This window comes from Carassius carassius, chromosome 45 (assembly GCF_963082965.1).
Source record: "Carassius carassius chromosome 45, fCarCar2.1, whole genome shotgun sequence".
NCBI lineage: Eukaryota > Metazoa > Chordata > Actinopteri > Cypriniformes > Cyprinidae > Carassius > Carassius carassius.
This window is the reverse complement of record NC_081799.1, coordinates 23,220,418-23,245,939: the sequence shown is the minus strand read 5'-3', so window position 1 is coordinate 23,245,939 and position 25,522 is coordinate 23,220,418. Positions and strand designations below refer to the sequence as shown.

Sequence of the window (25,522 nt, the reverse complement as noted above, 5' to 3'; positions counted from 1 at the left end):
CATTGCAAACCTCTCCTCAAAAACTGTGAGGGACGAGCTACACAGAAAAGTTTACTACCTTAAGTATAAGCAATAGTAATCACAGTACTTGCTTTTGCCAAAACCACTAATAACTTGCTGCCATCCATTTTGCTCATGAAAGCCAGTAAGGTAACAACCACATTATAATCATTATAATCTATTATTCAGAGAGCTAAGTGCATGAACTTTCCCTCCAATTAGGCCTAAGTGTTGGTTGCACTAAAGTAGAGATTAGAGCAAAGACTGTCAAATATCAGTTCTAAAACTGAACTTCTCACTCTAGTACACACTGAGTGCTTGTGTTCAGTCATGCTACTTGTTTTCCAGTAATAAAAATAGCCAGCAGCAGTTATAGTTTCGGTAAGACCGTTGATTTGGTTCTGAATGTTTTGGTGACTGTAATGAGTCATTCCAAGATGGCACGTGTTAACGTCACATTTGTGGTCACCAGCATGCTTGTCGAATCAAGCCCAGACTTTATAACCAGTCTTACGGGAATAGAGACGTTGTCAGCAAATTCCTCTGGTTTTCGATGAGATTCTGTATCCCATAATCACCGCTGTGATCCCTGATCGCTAGTAAACTCATCGCTGAAGTATCTGAACATCATTAATTTCTGATGTTGGCGGATCTCTGTAGGCCTTTTAATAAGTTGAGCAATGTATGTCACGGCTGGAATAAATGGCAGTTAAAAGCGAGATGTTAGTCAGTAATGCTGTGCAGCTGGTAGAGATGCCACTGGCCTTTTTTACAAGCCTACACACTTAAACACAAATGTTATAGCTTTCGGTACTTCGTTGTTTGAATGATCTGTCAGCTTTGTTTTGAAAGAGAAGACTCAAACTGTGACCTTATTATTGTACGTTGACCTCACTTTCTCCACCCTGTCTCTCCACCCACGTTGCAATTAGTGAGTTACAGCTAGCGTGGTAATCCTCATTCAGATTGGTCATTCTGTCGACTCAGACTTAAAGAGTGCATCCTCCTCTGTGCCTCAACTGTGAACCATAAACCAACCATTCTGCCAAAAGCCAAAAATCCAATCATTCCCATGGCCAGATGGAGCTCTTTTATTTTAAAGCTAATGTTTGAAGAGGAGCCCACCAGTTTCCTCAAATGACTCTTGGCTTCGGCGGAGGCATGATGATCGCAATTAGACTCAAAATGTCACCGGACCGCCCTCAGAGATGAGTTCTGAGTGGTTTAATCGGTTTGTTGCCAGTAAAGTGTCTCAGACTTCAGAAGAAATAACTTGTGTAACGTCACTTTTACAAAACCAGGCCTAAATGAAGTTCAGTTCAGGAGTTTGAAACAGCTTGTCAAAGTGGACTTTCGGAAAAGTCGGCTTCGCCTGGAAAAAATGCCTTCAAGCTACCATTGGTCTGTGGCAATGGTGTTAAGTTAAGTGAGTTAAGTGAAGTGACATTCGGCCAAGTATGGTGACCCATACTCAGAATTTGTGCTCTGCATTTAACCCACCCGAAGTGCACACACACAGAGCAGTGAACACACACACACTGTGAACACACACCCGGAGCAGTGGGCAGCCATTTATGCTGCGGCGCCCGGGGAGCAGTTGGGGGTTCGGTGCCTTGCTCAAGGGCACCTAAGTCGTGGTATTGAAGGTGGAGAGAGAACTGTACATGCACTTCCCCCCACCCACAATTCCTGCCGGCCCGAGACTCGAACCCACAACCCTTCGATTGGGAGTCCGATTCTCTAACCACCAGGCCACGACTTCCCTTGTAATAGTTATGTGCCGCCTTCTTTGACGTGAAAATCTTCTCTGCTTCATTTCTTTAGTTCGATCAAAACATGAATGCACTAGAGAGCTGCTTTAGTATAAACTGAAGTTGTAGTTCTTATTGAAAGTGAGCATAGCCATTTTCACTTTAGAATGACTAAAGGTGCAGTATGCAATATTGAGTGCTAGTGGTTGAAATTGGTACTGCAGTCTATATTCTAAATATTAGAGAGTAGTTTCTCCCGCCTGCTGCTCCTCAGACTCCACATTCACATGGGTTGCCAGATTAGGACACGCAAGAGGAACGATTGCAAATGACAATGAAAAACAACAAGCCAAACAATGTAAGTTGTTGAGCTGATTTAACCATGATTTAATATTCCTCTGGTCATAGAGCTTTTTAGATGGATGCCAAGGCTTTTTAGGTCAGTCAGAATCTGCGACCTTTGACCCAGTTTGTTTGTTGGCTTCCATGGCTGCAATTTGCTGTGTTTTCCGCCAACATGCAATCTGTGCAGTAGAAATACAAAGACCAAAACAAAAACGAATTCTGACATGAAACACATTTGAAAAGTAGAATAAGTTAAAAGTGAAAGTCACAGGCAGTAGTGTTGTTTTTTTGGTGTAACAAGTATGTTAACGTTTCCAAAATATCTGCGAACATACTATGGTATTTTTATGCTTTAGCACAGTCCAAAAAACGCATATAACACCCTTAAAACAACATTTTAAGATTGAGTTTTTTGTTGCGCATCGAGAAATTTATTTGGTAAGTGTGTTTCCATCATAGTTTATTTGCATATTTTCTTATCAACATAATAAGAACGTTTCCATCCTGCATTTTTTTTATGAAGTCTCACAAAATTTGCATAAAATTAGGTGTAGTCCTGAAACGTAACTCCTAAGATTCGAGCTGGCAAATTTTTGCAGCACACCCATCCACCCTCATCTTAATTTGTTTCATCAGGCTTCAATTCATCAGGGTTTCATTTGACCTAGTTTGGGGGGAATCCTCATTGACCTAATTTGTGGACGGCTTGCTTGCATATATCCCGGTTCCTCCCCCAGCTCCCGTCACAGGCTCCTTCATCTCTCATTGTCGTCGTCGGCATTTTGGGCTGGAAGGCCTTGGCGGCTCCTTTTGTGGTTCTCCAAGGGCCGTGGAGAGGGGTTTGGAGGCCTATTGTTGGCGAATCTTTAGCTGGAGAGCCCCTCACTATTCTTGACAATTACGTACCAACCTAAACCCCACCCCCTCCTCGGTTCGACCCCTCCAGGGGCGAGCTGGTGTGTCTAAAGGAGAGATTGGGTTCTCTATTGAAAGTGGGGCTTACAGCTACCTTATACTGCACACCTAACCCTGCACATTCAGTTGCACACAATGCAGGGCTGGGAGGGGAGTCGGAGGTCTTGTAGGAGGGGTGGGATGCTGTTGAAAGAGGTGGGGAATGCTATTGTGTCCTGGGCCTGCAGTTAAAGACAGGTCTGGTCACAGCAAGTTGAGAATGACCCCCTCCAGACAATCATGTCAACCATCTCTTGAGCGCCGCGGCCACCACCGCTGCTCTGAATGGGGGAGGAAGTGCCTTATGGTGCCTTGGCTCTTTTACAGCTTCCTCTCATGGCCAGTTTTGGCTCGCTGGCTCGGTGAAGTGGTGGTGCCATTTTGTTTGCTTAAGCCATTGAAAGATGAAGCTGTTTACAATCCAATTCAACATCCAAACAAACAAAGGAAGAAATGGGTTTTGTCAACTGATATGGGTCTTACAGCTGCCAGTGATGGTGATATTAAAGCTTTGTAGAAATATAATATAGACCTTTACAAGAATATACATCAAAGTCTGCTTTGTCAATTCTTCCACATGTACAGCACATACATACATTAGAGAATTGAAATTACACACACACACACACACACACACTCACATAAATGTGTGTGTGTGTATCTATGTGTATATATATACATACATCCATCCAGTACAGGCCAAAAGTTTGGATACACCTTCTCATTCAAAGAGTTTTCTTTATTTTCATGACTATGAAAATTGTAGAGTCACACTGAAGGCATTAAAACTATGAATTAACACATGTGGAATTAAATACATAACAAAAAAGTGTGAAACAACTGAAAATATGTCATATTGTAGGTTCTTCAAAGTAGCCACCTTTTGCTTTGATTACTGCTTTGCACACTCTTGGCATTCTCTTGATGAGCTTCAAGAGGTAGTCACCTGAAATGGTCTTCCAACAGTCTTGAAGGAGTTCCCCGAGAGATGCTTAGCACTTGTTGGCCCTTTTGCCTTCTGTCTGCGGTCCAGCTCACCCCTAAACCATCTCGATTGGGTTCAGGTCCGGTGACTGTGGAGGCCAGGTCATCTGGTGCAGCACCCCATCACTCTCCTTCTTGGTCAAATAGCCCTTGATGCCTTCAGTGTGACTCTACAATTTTCATAGTCATGAAAATAAAGAAAACTCTTTGAATGAGAAGGTGTGTCCAAACTTTTGGTCTGTACTATATATATATATATATATATATATATTATGTATGTATGTATGTATGTATGTATGTATGTGTGTATATATATATATATATGTACGCAAAAATCACGGTTCGGTACGTACCTCGGTTTTAAAGTCACTGTTCGGTTCATTGTCGGTACAGTAAGGGAAAGAAATGCAAACATTAAACTGCAGGTTGTTTATTACTATACACTTTTTTTAAAAATACTTTTTAATAAAATATATATAAAATAAAAAAAGAATAAGAAATAAAATACTGCTGCAAAGTTCTCCACTAAATAAAATACTCTGTCTCAAACCAATATCATATAATAAAATATAATGAAAAATATAAATAAATAACTATGATTACAGTACAGCATTTTTAGGCCACACCGGACGCGGAAGCGACGCGGAAGCGGCGCGGAACGGAGGCCGCATCCTTTCGGCGCCCATGTTAACCTATGATGTCGTTCACACCAGGCGCCGCGGCGCGTCGCGACCGGCCCGCACCGTGAAGCGCCAGTTTCGGCGTCTGGTCTATTTTTTGCGCGAGCCGTGAGCGATCCGCGTCAATTCCGACAGGAAGTCACACCAAGAAACACGAGACAATCCGGTCAATTGTCAAAATATAAGCAATTTTCAAATTAAAATACCGCGAGTGACAAATGCGATCATATTTGTGTATCTAAACAGACTAGAAAAATGAAAAAAAAAAAAAAAAAAGCTCGCACATGCACACACAGAGCAACGGGAGTGGGCGGACTATAGGGCGGGTGGGAGGGGTTGGGGGTTATTTACTTACCCATGATGTGCTCTGAATAAACAACAACTGAGCAGAAGCGCTTCTCGACCGCTGTGGAGAATACGCGTCTGGTGTGAACAGGCAGGCGCCGGACCGCGCGTGATTTTCCGTTCTGCGCCGCTTCCGCGTCACGTCGGCGTCCGGTGTGAACCAGGCGTTAGAATCAGCTGCAGGGTGGGATTTGCGCTGAACACGGAGACTTCCGCCACTTAATATGTTCGTTTGGAAACACGAAAATGTACTTATGTTCCGCGCACAAAATATTGCATTCCGTCATTCGGTACACACGTGCACCATACATAAAGCCCTGTACCGAAACGATCCGGTACGAATACACGTACCGTTACACCCCTAGTGTGTATGTGTATATATATGTATATGTGTATATATGTATATGTATATATGGATGTATATGTATATATGTATATGTGTGTGTGTGTGTGTATGTGTGTGTATATATATATATATATATACATATATGTATATGTATATGTATATATATATATATATATATATATATATATATATATATGTATATGTATATGTATATATATATATATATATATATATATATATATATATATATATATATGTATATGTATATATATGTGTGTGTATATTTATAATATATGTATATATGTATGTGTATGTGTGCATGTATGTATTTGTATTTATAAAAAGAGAAAATAAAAATCAAGTCTTTCAGGAGGACACACACAGACTCTCTTCTAACCTATCCACGTTCAGGGACACAAGGCTGCCAAGTGTAATTTGTAGGCAAGGGGACCTTCCTCCTCAGGGGTGACATTTAAATCTTATTTGTGGGCGATGCAGTGAAGTTTCACCTTTTCAAACATGCTATTTGCTCTCCTATTTTTAGCCATGTGCACGTCTGTCTCCCAGGACTGGAGGATATTATAGACCGGGCGGCTGGCACTGTATTAACACACCAATGAAAAGCTGATAAACATTTATGAGATGCCGTAGTCTTACGGCTGAATTGAAATTCTTGATTGTGCACAAAGGGAACTAGATTAGACTTTTTAAAGAGGTCCGCCCGCACAAAGCTCAAGATTCTCTTTGTCACTTGTCTGGTCGTGTTTCTAAACTCTGTAGACCAGACTCGTGTCAAATGCCATTTATGTACCCTTCCTGTCCATCAAACTTTGAGTTCAAGTAGCATATTTTCATATCTGGCAGTGCAGTAGGCGTCGGGCAGGAACTTGGTGTTTCCAAGAGCTGCAGAACGTGGGTATTTGAATTCTGGGAAGAAGATTTACTTGTTTATTTAGTGTTTTTGGTGTAGCACACGTCATGCATTCATTTTAACCCTCCACATGGTGTGTTCACTAAATAGAGACCAGGATGCAAAGAGTTAAAGGTTGGCGGCTGTGGCGGCCGGCTCTATTATGCAAGCTGTTAAGCGAAAAGGAAGTGCATTACAAAATGCTGAGCTCAGAGGTCTGGCGCACGGCCAAGCCTTGGTTTTTATTTTTTTTTCTTCGTCACAGCTGAGGGCTTTCTAAGCTTCCCACCAGTGGGTTTGTCTACTGTTTAGGAATTCTCTCTTTCTCTTTCGCTCCTCCCTCGTGTGCCCGTGACGTCAGCAGTTCAGCTTGGGGCCAGGCACGGTTCGGGGTTGGGCCACACAGGGGAGTGTCTGTGGCACGTTTGTATGTGGGTTTACTTGGTTGTACTTTCAAGATGAATTTATCCCCAGACATTAGTGAGATTTGACTCCTTTTGAGGACGCCTGGAAAAATCTTTCAGAAACATGTTTTTTTATTCTTAAAATGCAGTTTTATTTTAGAGTGTTTATGGAAACAAAGACAGCAAAGGCACAATGCAGTGCCAACACATTCTGACACAATTGAATGATGTCATTTTTATCAATCCCAGTCATGTAAATGTGACCCTGGAGCACAAAAGCAGTCTTAAGACACTGGGGTATATTTTTACCAATAACCAAAAAAACATTTTAGCGGTCAAAATTATACATTTTTTCTCTTTTATGCCAAAATAATTAGGATATTATGTAAAGATCATGTTCCATGAAGATATTTAGGAAATTTTATTCCGTAAATATATCAAAATGATATATGATAACTGATTAGTAATATGCATTGCTAAGGACTTGGACAGCTTTAAAGGCAATTTTCTCAGTATTATATTATATTTTATTTGTTCAGCTTTCAGATGATGTATAAATCTGAATTTTATGGAAATATAATTTATTAATATTTTTCATCCTTTTGCTCAATATAGCACTTTTGAATTTTAGGATATTTATAATATTATAAATCCTCATTTATATGCACTCTATATATATATATACACACAGTACAGACCAAAAGTTTGGAAACATTACTATTTTTAATGTTTTTGAAAGAAATTTCTTCTGCTCATCAAGCCTGCATTTATTTGATCAAAAAAATACAGAAAAAAATGTAATATTGTGAAATATTATTACAATTTAAAATAATTGTTTTTAAATGTATTATACTTTAAATTATCATTTATTTCTGTGATGCAAAGCTGAATTTTTAGGATCATTATCACATGATCCTTTAGAAATCATTCTAATATGATGATTCATTATCAAAGTTGGAAACAGTTCTGCTGCTTAATATTTTTTCAGAACATGTGATACAATTTAGGATACTTTGATGAATAAAAAGTAAAAAAAAAAAAAAAAAAGAAGCTATGTTTTTAAAATATAAATATTTTGTAATAACAATATACACCACTGGTCAGTAATTTGGGGTCAGTAATTTTTTTTTCTTTTTAAATAAAATCAATACTTTTATTCAGCAAGGATGTGTTTAAATTGATAAAAAGTGATAGTAAAGAAAATATATTATTAGAATATATATTATTAGAATTTTTTTTTATTTTGAATAAATGCAGTTCTTTTTAACCTTTTATTCATCAAATATATTAGACGGCAGAACTGTTTCCAACACTCATAATAAATCAGAATATTAGAATGATTTCTAAATGATCATGTGATAGACTGGATGTTACATGTGACACTGAAGGCTGGAGGAATGATGCTGAAAATTCAGCTTTGCATCACAGGAATAAATTTATTTTTTTAAAGTATATTCAAATAGAAAATTATTATGTTAAGTTGTAATAATATTTCACAATAAAAATAGTAATGTTTCAAAACTTTTGGTCTGTACTGTGTGTGTGTGTATGTATATATATATATATATATATATATATATATATATATATATATATATATATATATGTGTATATATGTGTATATATGTATATATATATATATATATATATATGTATATATATATATATATATATGTATATGTATATGTATGTATGTATGTATATGTATATGTATATATAAACCATTTTTTAAAATCATTTTAATTTAGAAAGGTTTTATGTTTAGGTTGTAGTTTTTGTTACTAGCTGTATATCACGGTACAATTCTAGTACAGATTTAGATGGCCAAGAAATGTTACTTTATTTTTTGAAAGGGTACTGTACTCCATAAGGCTTGTTAATAATTGAATTTTTGCAAATGAGGCGTGTGTGTGTCTGTGTTTGTGAGTGGGTGCATGTGAAGCACATCCCGTGTGACCTCTGTGTCACCTGACTGTGGGGAGGTCTCTTCACATCCACTACATATTTGTCAACCCCTCTCACCCGCGGGCCTCCGTGCCTGTCTGCTTTCCTCTTGTGCACATTATTAGTCAGGTTTTCCAGTCGGTTAGTCTGGGTGTTAAATTCCAGGCATACTAACCGAGCAAGCATCTCAAGGGGAAGTGAAAAGCTTGCTGAAGTGTGCACATCTTCACCACTGTTTTCAACGAATAACCGCTTGGTTCCTGAAGCCTAAAATTAGTTTTGAGACTAGTAAACTCAAGACTTTAATTTGCAGTTAAGTCCTATCACTAGAGCCCTTATAGGCTTTGTATGTTTTTATATAAACTTACTAACAAAGCTTGTGTTGCCATGAATTATTTTGCCTCTAAATGTCTGATTGAACTATATTACTTGGTGGGTGAATAGTTAATTCTGATTATTACTAATAAATACAAGCAATATAGTTTGTAAGTAACATATAAATTGAGCAATAGTGTCTTCTATCATGTTGCAGTTTACACATTTTACACAGGCCTAAATTTATTATGATAGATATATATTTATGTCTTTTGAATTGTGTATGATCTATCTCGATTACAGTTTAAACATAAATTAATAAACTTAACGTGAAACAGATCCCATTTTAAAATGCACAATTACCGATGTGTGTATATATTTATTATAAATAAATCAAAATTTTTTCAATCTAATGTTTTAACTAATTGAAATTATCCACATTTGAACCATTCTTATAGTTTTTAAGTCAATAAATCAAATTGTTTTCACAATCAGATTTCTGTTTTTTCCAAGCAATTAAAAAATAAGGTGCATCAATGCAAAATAGTTAATAAACTATGCCATTATTTTTCATACCTGTTTTGCATATGTATAACTGACAAATATGCATCCCACAAGTTCATTAGTTTGTTAAAACTATGTAATCCAATCCAAGCGAATATATACAATTTCTATGTAATTCAAATACAATCATCTTTCATATATTTGTGCCTTTTATTTTAGAAGTGTATAGAAAGCTACTAAAAGTTGTGCATCACTGTTATTTCTTCCTCAGTTAAGTTTTTTTGAAGCTTTGATTGTGTTTACAGTGTGCAATATAACATGTGTTCATGTTTCGCGTGTAAAAACACACAGTATTTTTTCGAATTCTGATTGGGCCAGCGGTTCCTGTGTTGTGATTCGACACCAGCTGAGCACGCGCTGCCCTCCTGGAAACGCAATTGGACTAGTTTTGGGCTAGTTTTGAGAAGCAAGTGGGCAGGAGCATGTGCTGGAGATGTACTTATAATCACAGGAGCGTTTTTTACTGACGAGATGCGCATGAAAATCACATTCAATTTTTTTGCACAGCCCTAACATCTAGTTAACAAAGCTAAACAGCGTTGCCCTTTGTGTAATAAGTTACAGAAACTGTTAAACGCACCAACTTAAATAATAAAATACACTTACCGGCTGTGGTCCATAAACGATGCCTTCTCCAGACAAAGAGGGAACTGCTCCATATTTCAAGAATAATCTTTGTGTGAATCCGGCATTAAACTGATTGAGATTGAGGAAGCTGTCCTCAGCAAAATGTGCTGCACATAGTTTTACATGTGGATTATAATTTTCGGGAACCGAGTTAAACATAAATTGTAACCATTGATCTCTAAGTACAGCGTCCCTGGGAAGCACAAACAAAGGTGATTGGACTCCGAGATGAAAATAAAAGCGTTTCGACGACATGGCGACAAACACAGCGCACGTCAGAGTGCACAAGACCACGCCCCCCTTTTTGTGAATTCATGTGGGCGGAGGTTAGTCAAAAAACTGTTTTAGTGACATCATAACTGCAGGAACTAGAGGGATGTAGTCCTAACGGCTCGTTTTTTGTAGGCGAATTCGGTTAAATAAAATATCTCGCTTGGCATTGACCTTTGAGCTTTAGAATTTTACAGATATTATTTATACTCTAACAACAACAATACACACTAACTAAAGTTTAAAACATGGGATCACGAAGAACGGGACCTTTTAAGGTTTGTTTTTGCACTCTTTATTAAATGCCTATTGATTTTGTTTAGCTTTATCCTTCTATATCTATATCATAAAAGAAACAGGATTGAACGTGGTATGTCGAGCAGAAATTCTCTCCTAAAGCCTCATGCACACGTAGCTATCACTAATGTTATGTGGCAGAGGGGCGTAAACGCAGTCCACCACATGTTACGTGGCTCCTTGCTATTTTTAAATGGCATTTGGCCCTCAACATGGGGACCCTAATGTGCAGGGAGGGGTCCAGATCTGAGCCTCGCCTCTGCTCATGGGATGGGGAGCGAGGGGCGGGTGGTTGTGGCCTGGCAGACTCAGTACTGACATTTGTCACAGCCCGGCCGGTCTCACTCACGTCAGACTGTGCACACTGGTTAGACGCCACACTTCCACCCTGTTTATTCCTAGAAAGTCTCTGGCTCCAGCAGCAGGAGACTGTTTTACCAAAACTCAGTGAACGCCCACCTGAATGGCACTTTTAGGCAGCCTAGACGTGCTCCCTATGTGAAGACTAGACTAAACGCTAGTATGATCCACAAATAAGTCCATCTCAGAATGCATTGAAATCATAAAATGTTGAGTATAGATTAGTTAATAGTTGATTTAATTTAATTTGTTTAGTTTTTATTCCCTATAGAGTAACAATAGAATTATAAATGGTTCGGTCTAGTTCTTATTTTAGTATCATTGATATACTGTTATAGTTTTTGTTAATATTTTGAATATTTCTTCAGATTTTATTTTTGCACTTTAATTTGAAAATTTTTAGAATTTTTTTAAATGTGTATTTATTTTAATTTAATTAGTTTTAGTACTTCTGAACTTTAGTTAAACAATTTTTTTATATATATTTTATTTTATTAAAATTAATGCTTATTTATGAATGGCTTTTAGTATCAATGATAAAATTAGATTTGTTGTTAATCTTTTTAATTGGGTTTTATTTTGATATTTTGTTTTCACTTTAAATGTAGTCAAAATTTAGTTTTTAGTTTTGTATAAATCTACATAGTATTTATTTTTATATATTTAATTTTATCGTTTTAGTACATGAACTAAATGGAAAAAGAAATGTTGCCTTGAAAGAACTAAGCGAAATAAGTTATAATGTTTTAAGTTAACGTTTCACTTTAACATTTATTATCAAGTTACAATTTTCTTTATGGTTATGGCTTTAGTTAACGATAATAACCCTGTTGTCTAATGAAAAATGAATTGTTTTTGTTGTGTATTTTACAACTTACAAACAGTTTTAAACTAGTCTCCCCGCAAAAATGTGTCTAAAACCAGCGATAAACCAGCGTTGTTAGGCTGGGAGTCCAGCGAACTAGCTTAGGCTGGTTTAAGCTGTGTTTTTACAGCAAAGTAAGAGCACAAGGTTCACCAGGTTCTGGACTCTATCTAATCTTAAACTTTCTTTAAGTGGCTGTTGGCTAACGCTAATGGTTAGCATGGTGGGAGCTCCGATCCTGAAGCATGACCCTGCTGAAGCACTAAGTGTGTCCCAAATAGTGGTTTTCCACTTCCCCGGCAGGCCGAGCTGAATGTCAGCGCTGTTGTTCCCTGCAGTGATGAAGTGGACCAGCACTCATGATAAAGGCCAGAAAGGTTATATTTAGGAGCTTTTACCACCAGTGTTCAACTTTACTCCAACTTTAACTTTGTTTATCTTGTCTTCTCCCTGGCTGCTTTACTGAAGTTTTTTTTTTTCCCCATGTTTCCACAGGGTGATTTAGTCAGTTTTTTTAGTGTTTAGTTGACATCTTTTAGTTTATAATAATAATAATATAATAATAATATAATAATAATATATATATATATATATATATATATATATATATATATATATATATATATATATATTTTTTTTTTTTATTTTATACAATTTTTAGAATAATAATACAACCCAAACTAACCTTCTGAGTCTTGAAGGCAAATAATTCTTCTTTGAATAATACTTTGAATGGACAAGGCTTTTGGGATTCTATGCTTTCGTTTGTTTGCTGTTCAGAGGAACTCATGCTGGTGCTTTATGTTTGAGGAAACGAGGATGGATATTTGAACAGCTTCAGCGCTCAGTGTGTAGTTCGATCCCGAGCACCAGGGAAGAGGTCCGTCCGTAGCCTTCGGTGCTGTTCCCTCGCCATGTTTTTCCAACAACCTGGTTTTCCATTTCATCCTGTAACATGAATCAGTGCCCGGGTGCGACCCATCCACACGAGCACCACTGCAGGAAACAGGTGTACGTCTGTTTCTTCTTTTCTTTTGCATATCTGTGTGTGTAGGAGGGGTGTGTTCCTCTGGTCTCCGCTCCTCCTCTCTCGTGTGTTTTGGGAAAGCGATCCGCTTGGCAAACAGAGTGCTGGAAGAGGGGCTGGAGAGCCGGCTGGTGGACGAGGGTCCCGTGTGGCACGGTAAAGCCTGATTGTTGTGAAACCACCGCTGGGCTACAGCTGTGTTTTTCCAGGCCTCTGGAGCCGAGAGGAGAAGACCTGTGGCACGCTGTTTACCGAAAGACCACACACCAAGACTTTCACACACTCCACACTTCAGCATAGGATGTGGAAACGCACCGAGTCGTGCATTAAGCAGGTATAAGCAAGCTTGCAAATCAACATGAAATCAAATGCAACTTTCTTATTAAGCACTTTGCACATTGCGTTTCATGTTGACTTTAGATGTACAGATTATTTAAATGGCTGAATGTTGCTGCGGCGAGTCCCTGTAGTGTCTGTTTTCAGGAGACCAGATGTAATTCCAGCCTGCAGATCAAGGGCCATTTTCTGGTTATTTTCAGTCAGCCTTTCACAGTGACAATATAGCCTGTCTAATACCCAGAATGCAGCTCTCTGTGGGTCATAGGGGGATTCATTCATTACGTCTGATAGACAGTGCTGTGCCAATGTCCATGAATTCATGAGCTTGCCTGTGCTTTTGAAAGAAGTCTCTTCTGCTCACCAAGGCTGCATTTATTTGATTGAAAATGCCTTAATAACAGTAATATTGTGAAATATTACCATTTAAAATACCTGTTATCCATTTAAATATATTGTAAGATGTAAGTTATTCCTATAATGCGAAGCTGTATTTCCAGCATCATTCCTCCAGTCTTCATTGTCGCATCATCTTCAGAAATCATTCTGATATACTGATTTCCTGCTCAGTAAGCCTTTTCTTTTTCAAGATACTTTGATGAATGAGAAGTTCAAGGGAACAGCATTTGTGTGAAATTAGAAATCCTTTGTAACATTATTAATGTCTTTACTGTCACGTGTGTGTGTGTGTGTGTGTGTGTGTGTGTAATTTTTTTGAGAATTTCTCAGCCTTTGTCTCATTTTGTTTTCAATATTTAAGTTAAGTTTTTCTTTTCAAGTCACAAGGAGTCATGTTTTTTATACACTATAAATATTACTTAGTAATTACTTGTTTATATGCACTAATATAACAGTACATATAAATAAACAGCAATATTTATGTATATCTTGTATTGGCTTCACAATCATCAAGATATTGTGAATATCTTCTTTAGACTTAAAATTTGAACATGTATGTTAGCTGATTTTTATACCCTGAAGGATGAAGAAAACATCACAAATGTATGTCAGTAACAGTCCAGCATGTTTTCATTAAGTTTATCCCAAGATAACTCACCGCTGAGGACGTCGATTATATTTACTTCGCTGGGATTTTCCAAACTCAATTAGACAAGTATTTGGCAATGGAATTGAATTTGCTGAAGTATTCACAAATATAAGATATAAGGCAGCAATTACTGTCATTAATGTTTTCCAAACGTCTCATGAGATCAATTATTTGATTTGTAAGCAGGGAAACCCCGCTCAAGGTCTCCAGCTCCCCTCTTTGGTTTCGCGAGTGTTATATACTATATTCGGCTGCTGTTATTAGACTTTGAATTGATATTTTAAACATCTCTTTTTTTCTTGAAGTGGCGAGCTCTGAGGGGACGTGGTGGTAATCGCTCCATCGACCGGTTTAGCAGACGTTAACTGCTGTGTTAAAAATGCTTTTGATCCGCTCCCGTCTGTTTGGGTGGTCCGAAGAAGAAAACAAACTGGTTTGTGTAGAAACGGAGTGAGGCTTTCAGTACGGTTAACTTGGTTCTGGGCTCGGGCTAAAATTGGCTACTTTTGAGACACACTGGCCTCTTTTGGAACTCGTGGGTGACCCGCCTTAAGGGCGCGGAGGGGTTGAAATGTCAGCATTTAATAACTTGCACATGAGACCCAGAAACGCACATGTTTTCTAATCATGCTGGGATGAGGGAAAAGAGCGCAGACATTATTTTATTACAGAAAGTTCAAAGCTGCATTTAATTCTTTTGAAACATGGTAAATGTCTTTACCGTCACTTTTGTTCAGTTCATTGCATCATTGAAGAATAATATTAATGATAGAAATAATCAAATTTCTTTTATTTTCTTGTTTTAGTTTTGAGTGTTTGATTTGATGGCTTACTAAGTTAAACCATTTTTCCCTCTACTTTCTAGTCTTAAAAAGAAAGATTTTTAAAAATGTACTGATCCTCAGGCCATCCACGATGTAGAGGAGTTTATTTCTTCATTGGATTTGTATGCATGAAGAAATGTAGCATTACATCACTTGATCCGCAATGAATCCTCTGCAGTGAATGGGTGCCGTCAGAATGAGTCCAAACAGCTGATAAAAACATCACAAATAATCCATATCACTTCAGTCCATCAGTTAATATCTTGTGAAGTGAAAAGCTGCGTGTTTTATAAGAGGATGTTTTGCAGAGGATCTATTAGTGAGCAAGTGATGCAATGCTACATTGCTACATTTCAGAAACAAACTCATCCTAATCTTGGACGACTTGAGGCCGTTTTTGAGGCATTTTTGGGTGAACTGTTTCTTTAAAAAAAAAAGTTTTTACTCATGTTTTTCCTCTTCATGACCAAATCGCTTTATAAAGCAGGTGGTGTCTCGCTGCTCATCTGGAGGGGTGTGACTGTGGAGCCAGTGGGCTGAAAACACATTAAATTCGGTTTGTTCTTGCCAGAGTGGCGGGAATAAGTTGATGGCCAGATACAGGCCTACAAAGGTAAACACCAAAAACAAGTTTTGCATCATTAAGGACCGTGTTTCAAATCGCTGCCTTCGTCCCCAAAGCAAACATTCCCTGGCTCCGATATCTTCCAGCATAATGGAAACCACTTGTTTGCACGAGCGATGTTGAGCAATGCATTGTGGGTTTCCTTATGAAAGCGATCAGTGCTACACAGATGTCGGCCCTTCTTGTTGTAAAATCTTCGATATGCGTGGTTCTGTTTATGCAGGGAAGCATGTCGGAGACGTTTGTCTTGTTTAGTAGCTGTGCTGCATTCCTTTGCCTTTTCCAAAGTGTAGGTCAGAGCTAATTGGACATTTCAAGACCGAAATACTTGAAAAGGTCGGTTTTGGGGCCGGAAAGGTTAGATGCATGTATGCTTGAAGGCGGGCATGGGACGTAGCGCTCCAGCATTGGACAGGAGAGGATTTACGGTGGAAATTTGCACAGCACTCAGACTTGTCGATCTCTAGAAGCACAAGGCTGTCTGCGCACATTTCTGCTGTGCTTTTCAGGGGCGGGAAAACCCCCCCAGCCTCCATTCTTCTTCATTTACTTTGTCAGGGTGTGTGAGAGTGACTAGCCTCGCTGTCGGCCAGGAAACGAGGAGTTATCAATCTCCTCGATTCGGTAGCGTCAGGTCCTCACGGCAGATCCAGCAGCTCGTCTGATAGAAACTTTACCTCGCTGGTTGCATAAAATCACCCTTACGTGATCTAGATTTGTGCTTCTCAACTAGTTTTTTTTTGTGTTGTTTCATTTTTGAGGAACTGGGCATGTCACACTATCCTTATGTTAACACTCATCGTTTGACTAGTTTTACCAAGTGACCAATGAATTTATGCCAAAACCTGCTTTATTGAAACTTTTGTCATCATAAAAAAGGGAATAGCTTTCACCTGATAAAAAAAAAAAAAAAAAAAATCTATATAGTTTGCCGTCTTAAAGGCATAAGTCAATAAAAATGTAATAAAATCACATGAAAATTACTCCATATATAAATATTCAAAAAGGAATTTGTTTGTGTAGTAAAATGTATTGTTTATTTATGATTTCATTGTTATTTATAGTTATTTTAAAATATATTTTTTATATTTTGCTTTAAGAAAAAGTCTATTTCAGGATGTTATTGTATGTTATTATTATTATAATTTTTTTTTTTATTCAAATTAATTTTACAATTATTTATTTTTATTTACATTTTTAGTTTTCATTTCGGTTTAAGGTGACCTGAAATGCTATCCAAAAAATACAAGTATGTTTGGTTCAATATTGATTTGACCCCAACTGTTTTTTTTTGTTTGTTTTTTTTTATAGAAAAAAGAAAGCCATACATGTTTGTAATGACATGAGGGTGAAATATATTATACAAATTTTAATTTTGGGTCAACGATCCCTTTTATCAATCTATGCTTAGAAAAGAAAAAGCAATGCTAAACGGCAAATGTCCTTCAGTTGATAATCGCCGTACTAGATGAGCCATCCATAATCTAAATCCTGACCTTATCAGCGGTCAGACAAAGTTCAAAACAGCTTATTTCTGCGTCTTGTAGCAGCGTCGCAATAGCATTTCTAGCATGTTGTAATTTCCCGCTATCCCAAGCTGTGTTTTAGCTATAGATTGTCCTTCTGTGCCAGTCTGAAGTGTGTGAACTCCTCAGGGTTTTACCTAAGTGCTTTAATAAAACTGACCACAGAGAAAATGTCTTAATTAAAGTCGTACTAATTGTCTTGTTGCCCCAGCTATTCCATTAACTCTGCCTTAAACATTATCTGTCGACACAATAAATCCCCCTGCAGGACGGGCGCTGACATAACTCACGCACACATCCGCCAGCTCCAGCTTATAAAAGCATGATATACGAGGTATAATTATTTGTCATAAAAAAACTATAAATGTCACTGTGGCATGTGCATGAGGTTCATTGAAGCTACTTTCACCATTGAGTTGCGTACATAGTGCAATTATAATAGAAAATGCCTTCACTTGAAAAACTTGATGTGTGCTGTGACATGCATGCATCTTTGATGAGCTCATTTGAGAGTTTATATGGAGTATATTGTTTGGTATTTTTGTATTTTAGAAATGTATAAAAAAAATTTAAATGTATAACAAAATTATTTGTAAATAAACCTTTTAACAAATATATTTAAATATATTCTTTTTACAAATATGTAAAAAATAATATATGTAAATACGAAAAATATGTATATATTTAGAAAATGTTAATGTTTTAATGTAAATATTTTTTCTCATATTTACATATATTAAAAAATGTGTTAATATAAAAAATGGTTGTTTAAAAAGTTCCATGCAGTTTGCATGCTGTGTGACTTTTTTTAGAATTTAAATATTTAGTTTTTGTTGCTAAAAATATGTAAATAATAAAAAAATATTTTTTAAATCATTTTTAAATTATGAAAGTTTATTAATTTAATGTAATATAATTTTATAATGTATGTAATGTAAAATATGTACAAATGCTAAATATATATATTTATTTGTAATTTTTTTAAACATTATCTATAAAAAAAAAGAATTAAAATTTTGTACATATAAAAATGTAAAAATTAAAAATACTTTAAATGAATTTTTTAAAAATTCATATTTTTCTCTTGTCATTTTTCTCATACATATTTTAAAAGTATGGAAACATCATTTATAAGAAAACTAAGTGATACGTTTTTATTAGTGCTGTAGAATCGACTGCTTCAGTGAATCTTCCAGAAGACCAGAGAGATGAAGTAGCAGTGTAATGGTGGAGGTGAGGCTGATTATTTAGCAGGCTGTCAGAGAAGATGAACTGTCCTGGAGACACGGTTCCTCACGTGATACGAGGACTCGGGATACTCTCCCTTTACGACATCCTCTCCTGACGCCGACAGCTCGTTAAAGAGTTCTCCCGTCTCCAAATCCGCCTCTATGCCAAGAAAACCATTTAGAGTGTGAATACATGTGTGTTTGTGTGTCCAGGGTCTGTCTATGGGTGAGTCTCATGAAACTTGCCAAGAAAATATACAGCTCATATTTCACCCTGAAATCAAGTCATGGAATGGAGAAAATACACTTTGCTCAAAGAACAAAGTGGTGTCTGTGTCTGTGGTGTCATTGCATTTATCTGAATATGAAATTAAAATTTGTACCTTTTTGTTTTTGTATATATCAATCGATAATTACCTTCGCACACCTGCAGGTGATTGATAGGTATAAATGATCATAATGTTCATATATGTATTTCTTTTAATAATTTTATATACATTTTAATATTTAATATTTATTTTTCATGTTGACATAATTAATGTTTTATAAAAAAAATTATATCTGCCATAAATATTTTTCTTTTATAAATATTTATATATGTATATTTGTCTTCCATTTTTCCATAAATACTATTTTATTAATGCTTGATTTTTGTATCCACATTTTAATAATTTACCATTTTTGTTTCTATGTAGACAAAAGTAATTTATTATATTATTATTATTATATTTCTGTTTTTAGATTTATTTATATATACGTGTGTTTTTTTGTTTTCCTCTGTTTTGTTTCTTTAATTTTCTGATGTAAGATTACCCAGAGCGGTGCGTCGTCTCGTGCTGCTCCAGCTTCATTTGGGTTATGATGAATAGCAGAATATCTCCTGCATTTGTTTATATTGGCTTCCAGATCTGCTCTTGCTTTGGTTATTACCTTCCCTGTCCTCGGGGAGCGTTTTAGAGGAAAATAATTTTGATTATGAAGCTCACTGCTGAGCCCGTCATCTGAGAGTTTAAGTGTTTGTGTCTGGTGATGAACGGAGCGCAGGAAGTGGCCACCTTGAGACCGCCTGCGTAATGAGTTGATTTGCATCGTGATATATACAACATCGCTGCTTTTGTTTGCATCCCGTGCAGATGAATATTAGCGCTGTTTCCTGAGGCGGATGGCGGTGTGTGCTGAGGAATCCCCTCTAAAGACGTCTAGAAGTGTGTCACGTGTTTATTTCAGATCAGACCGTCTCAAATACTAACCTGGGTTTGACAATGTGGCTAAAGCGAGTAGTCACTATGTGGGTGTATTAGCCTTGTCTTCTTGTTTCCACACAAAGCTGCACATTTGGGGTGCGAACAGAGGATCAAACGTTGTCTTACGTAAGCGTTGTTGGCGAAAACATGGATTGGAGCGCCGCTGGCCAGTTCCTCTGTGTTTGGCCTTCTGTAAAAGCTTTTCTTGAACTCTGTTTCGAAATCGCTTCTGGCGCCTTCTTTCTCCACATCCTACAAGTGAAGGCTTTTCTCCAGTGATTGAATATATTTAGCGTTGTGGAAAGGCGTATAGATGGACACTGCTGGGTCAGCACTTTGGGAAAGGAAGTGAAACTTGAACATTCATCCCTTTTCTCTTGTACTAATAGTGGGCTGCTCTCAGTGCTAACAGGATATGTGCTGTTTAAGAGTTAGGAGGCTTTCTTACCCTTTAGGCAAGAGCTCATTTGGATGTGAGGCGCAGACTCCATTTAATACTCCAAGGTTTATGATCTTATTTTAATGCAGGTTGATGGTTTTGATGTGTATGTGTACTAGGGTAGCAAGAATAGACTAAGACTGTATCTGTTACAAAGTAGTAGTAGTCGATACAAAACTAATATTGAACACTCATTTATGTAAAAGTTAAAAAAGCAAAGTATTTTTAAATATGTGTTATTTACATTTTCAGATTCTGATTTTTGAAATGTTTATGAATTCATTTTTGTCAGAGGGAATTCTTTTAAAAAATTTATTTTGACATTTTTATTATATTTTTTATGTTTTTAATTCATATCTTAAACTATTTATTTTAGTATTTCTATTTTTTTCTTGTTAAAATTTTTATATTTTATATATTATATTTTGTAATTTAAGTATTTCTTGATCTTATTTTATTTATAATTAATATTTTTATTTTTAAAAGTATTTTATTTGTTTTTAAAATTAATTTTAGAAGTACTTTTTATTTAATTTCATTTTTTATATATTCATTTTTAAATAATTTTTTTTGTAACCATTATAATCAGTGGGATGAATAAAAAGTGTATTTCTATTTAGTTATTTTTTTGAATTAATTGTGTGTTTTGTTGTTGTTTTTATTAATTTATTTTTGGACTAACTACTTGGCAAGCAGTAGGACGAATGAAAACAATAGAACAAAAGCACAGATGAAGTACTTCGGTGCTTAAATATTGGAAGCAGCCCGAGCAGGAAGTGAAGTCGGCTGTAGACGGGCACATTTGAACTCTCTGGGTGTGGGGCAGACACACTCATTAATGTCTGCTTTACTTCCTAGTAAATGTACAATTCTCCGCCTCTTTTGGATCAACACTTCAAATAATATTCAAATGAGCATCTGTATTATTCAGTCCTGCCTTTGTAGTGGCACAAGCCAGTCACCGAGCAGCTCCACCCTCGTCGCCCGCCCCGTCCCAACACACACACACACACACACACACACACACACACACACACACACATCTGTTCACCACTCATAGACTGAAACTTCCTCATCCTCTCTCCCGCTTTACATTGTGCCTGTATCTATTTTCACTTTATCATAACATTTAATATTGAATGGTTGTTAAGGTGTTCCGATTGGTTACTAGGTGCCTGGTTATGCAGCAAGACTGATAGATAGGTGGACTTTATTTATTTTATTTTATTTATTTTTTTAAGATTCTGAATTTCTCGAATTCATTTGTGTCAGTGTGATTTTATTTATACGTTTTTTAGTTGTCAATTTTTTGTAAAGAATTTATTTTAGATTTAGTTTTTCATTCTTTTTTTTACATTTATTTTCACTTAAGTTTATATATATATTTATATTATATATATATATATATATTTTTTTTTTTAAAGCGTTGATTTCATTTTTTTCTTTTGTTATTTTTAATTCATGTTTAGTGTTTTCGTTTTAAAGTATTTTTTTATTTATTTTTGCCTATTAGTTTTTTTGTTGTTTTTAATTCATTGTGTAAGTATTTTTATTTATTTGGTTTTATTTATTTTTTTATTTTTATTTAAATAATGCTTGTTTTTTTTGTTTGTTTATTTATTTATTTAATCCACTACACTACAGGAAAACCAATAAGTTTGGAAAAATAAAGCCTGATTATTTAAAATGCACAATTTATTAAGTGGAGCATCAAAGCTCTTGGAGAAAATAGTCAGAAAATTTTCACGCAATTTTCTGGATGGGCCAAACAGTTGAAAAAATATAGCATACACTGTATCCAAAAATGTAACTCTTTCCTTTTCTCTGTCTCTCAGGTTTCCATTTGAGCGGCACAGTAACAGAACCGGCCACGACGTCAGAACCCGAGATGGTGTGCAGCGTAGCCATTAGCTTCGACCGCTGCAAGATCACCTCCGTAACGTGCGGCTGTGGAAACAAGGACATCTTCTACTGCGCCCATGTGGTGGCGCTGTCTCTGTACCGCGTACGGCGGCCTGAACAGGTCAAACTTCACCTCCCCATCTCAGAGACTCTATTCCAGATGAACAGGGACCAGTTGCAGAAGTTTGTGCAGTATCTCATCACCGTCCACCACACAGAAGTGCTGCCCACGGCCCAGAAACTGGCCGACGAGATTCTCTCGCAGAACTCTGAGATCAATCAAGTGCACGGTGAGCTCCAGCTGCCTTGATATCAACCATTACTGCTTGACATTTCTTCGGCCTAACAGAGCTAACTACCAGAATTGGGCTTTGTGTTTACATTTTTTATATATATAGGCCATATTCTGCTATTTTTTTTTATTGTAGAATTTTTTTAGTTTTTAAGATGATACAATTTTTATTATTCTTTTAATATTGTTAATAATAATTTTTACATTTATTTTTGTAGTTTTTTTATATTTATTATATTTATTTAAAAAAAGGTTTATTTTTTATTTTCAGTTTTATTTATTTATTTTTTACTATATTGAGATTAAAAGACATTTTGTTTGGATGTTTGAATGCTTTTTGTTATAACGTCAAAGACTCATATTCTGCATTTTGTAGCATTTATTGACATTTTTTGTTATGCTTATAAAATGAATACAAAAATAAAATACAAAATTTAAATATTTGTTTTATTTACATTTTTTATATTATTTATATTTCATTAAATTTGTATTTTTATATTATTTAGTTTATTTATTATTATGTTGAGCTTATATTATTCTCGGTTTATTTATTTATTATACTTTTATTTTGTTATTTATTAATCAATTAATTAATTTATTTGTTTATTTTACATAACCAATTTCCCACCCTTTGTCAAGCTGTTTTTTTTCTGCAGCACCTTTAAGATTTCTGTATGTTAATGATCTTTGATTATCCAGTTTTCCTTGTGTGTTGCCTGTAAATGTAGTCGCTAAAGTAAAGTGTGGCATCACAAACATGATAACATCTTAAGACACTTTTGCAGCTTAGTTTTTATAGATCTGCTGAAAATGACCAGACCCTTTAAAAATGAGTTGGGTGGAGCTGTTGCTGCCAGTATCATGCCCTGATGACATAAATCTAAAGGGAAAGAAAGACTCTTCTAGTCTCTCTTATCGTTTCGGCATTAGACACAATGGCCATATTATATTTCACTTTTTTCGGGAAGGGGAAATCTAAAGCGGATGTGCCAATTATAGGAGGGGGGGGGGGGTCGGCAAACAGCGTATTGCAGAATGAGGGGGGAAAGGAAGTGCTTTCATCAGGCTGGGCCTGTGTGAGGTCACAGCTGGAATGCAGGAAGTTAGTTTGATGTGGCGTCTAATAAATCTTTACTATAGACCCTCAGCATTGTCGACAGTGCTTAAATCATCAGCTGTTTCCTTCTCGAACACCAGCGCACTTCTGCATTGCATTAAGGCTCTGTGTTGATTGCACTAATTGCATTGAAGAGTTTTGGCTGATATATAATCTCTGGTTTTGGTTTTCCATGACTATAATCAGTATTGCCTCGTTTTATAGGCTTTATTTGATCAGTATAAGCATCACCATACTGTTCGCTGATCGCTTGCTTGTGTGTTTCTAAACCAGGGGCCCCGGACCCCACGGCGGGGGCCAGCGTGGACGATGAGAACTGCTGGCATTTGGACGAGGAGCAGGTGCAGGAGCAGGTCAAACTCTTCCTGTCCCAGGGGGGATACCACGGGTCGGGCAAACAGCTCAATCTCCTGTTCTCAAAGGTGGGCTGAAGCTCCAGGAGCCACTCGTGATGAGTTGACCTTTTCCACATCACTGCATTAGCAATTTAAGCAATCAGATGATGAAATGCTTTAAATTTAGCATGCTAGTATAAACTCACTCACGACATTTGAATAAAATGTCTGGATGGTCTCATAAAAGAGGTCCTAACCAGGTATCACGCAACCTTGAACAAAAAAAAGTGTTCTGTTTGCAAATAACATACTTTAACACTGTGTCCTAACTACACGTGATGCGACAAACAATTTGGGTGTCCAGGTTAGATGCGACATCGCGAGTCAATCAAATATAACAGCCAATCAGAACTGGTGTGGGTGTACTGCACTCACAACGAAATGGATGCGTTTATAATCTAATACATAAATATTAAAGCTTTTTAACATTATTAAATGTACATACTGAGTGACTGATACCATCTTTATTATTGAATACACTCCGCAGTAAGTTCACTGTTTTAACGGACATCTTTAATTTAATTTATTTTCTAGATCTGAGGTTAACTATCTGTTGCTGCTTTCAGTATGGCTCTAAGGTCACACAAAAAGATATCAAAAACTCATATTAGATGAGTTTACTTTTGAATAATGCACATAATCACCTGAGATTATCTACTGTCTTATAGTTTGTAGAACAGAAACTGTTTCTAAATTAGAAATTCCGCGTGCCGCGGCTAGTTAGGACAAAAACTCAGATTAACATGGAAAAAGATACCTTTTATCACGCGTCGTGTAGTTAGGACACACTGTAAGAAGCCACAAAATCAAGGCCAATCAAAAAACATTTCATTTTTAATGCATAAATTGAGTGGAACTTTACACCAATTAAATTTCTCTGTGGGTGGAGCTACACTATTGTGTAAAGTTTTGGGTCATTTGAAAAATTATTTTTCATAGCGAAGTTGAGCAAAAGTGACATTTTATTACAAACAAAAATGAATGCTATTCTTTCTATTTGACCTTTCTATTCATTAAAGAATACTGACAAAGAAAATGTATCATGGTTTCCACAAAAAGCACAACTATTTTCTGATTTATGACACTGATTTATACATTTTATACAATTTATCAAATATATTATAAATACATTTTTTATAAATTCTTTTGATTTAAAAATGTATTTAATAAATTTAAACAAGCTGTTTTTGCTTGTGCACTTTTGACATTTCTGTATGTTACTGACACTAATATATTTTAATTTTATTTATATATATATATATATATATATATATATATATATATATATATATATATATATATATATATATATTTTTTTTTACATTTGCATTTTTATATATATATATATATATATATATATATATATATATATATATTTGATTATATATAAATGTATAATCAAATATATTTTATATTCTTTTATTCTTTTATCAAATACTTATATTCTAATAAAATATATTATATTAAAATAAATTAAACAAGTAATAGAATGCCTCAGGAATAAAAAATATGCTGGTTTTTATTACTGGTTTTTATCAGTTAAATGCAGTCTTAAAA

General features: G+C 36.0%; 1 protein-coding gene across 1 annotated transcript in view; it reads left to right on the top strand.

Annotated features, from left to right (window-relative positions):
• Positions 1-25,522, top strand: part of LOC132127628 (zinc finger SWIM domain-containing protein 6) — an 80,257-nt gene that overhangs the window by 23,008 nt on the left and 31,727 nt on the right. Inside the window, exons 2-3 of the mRNA XM_059539586.1 lie at positions 22,095-22,451; positions 23,844-23,992. Of these exons, the coding sequence (XP_059395569.1) occupies positions 22,095-22,451; positions 23,844-23,992 (506 nt within the window). The remainder of the gene's footprint in view (positions 1-22,094; positions 22,452-23,843; positions 23,993-25,522) is intronic.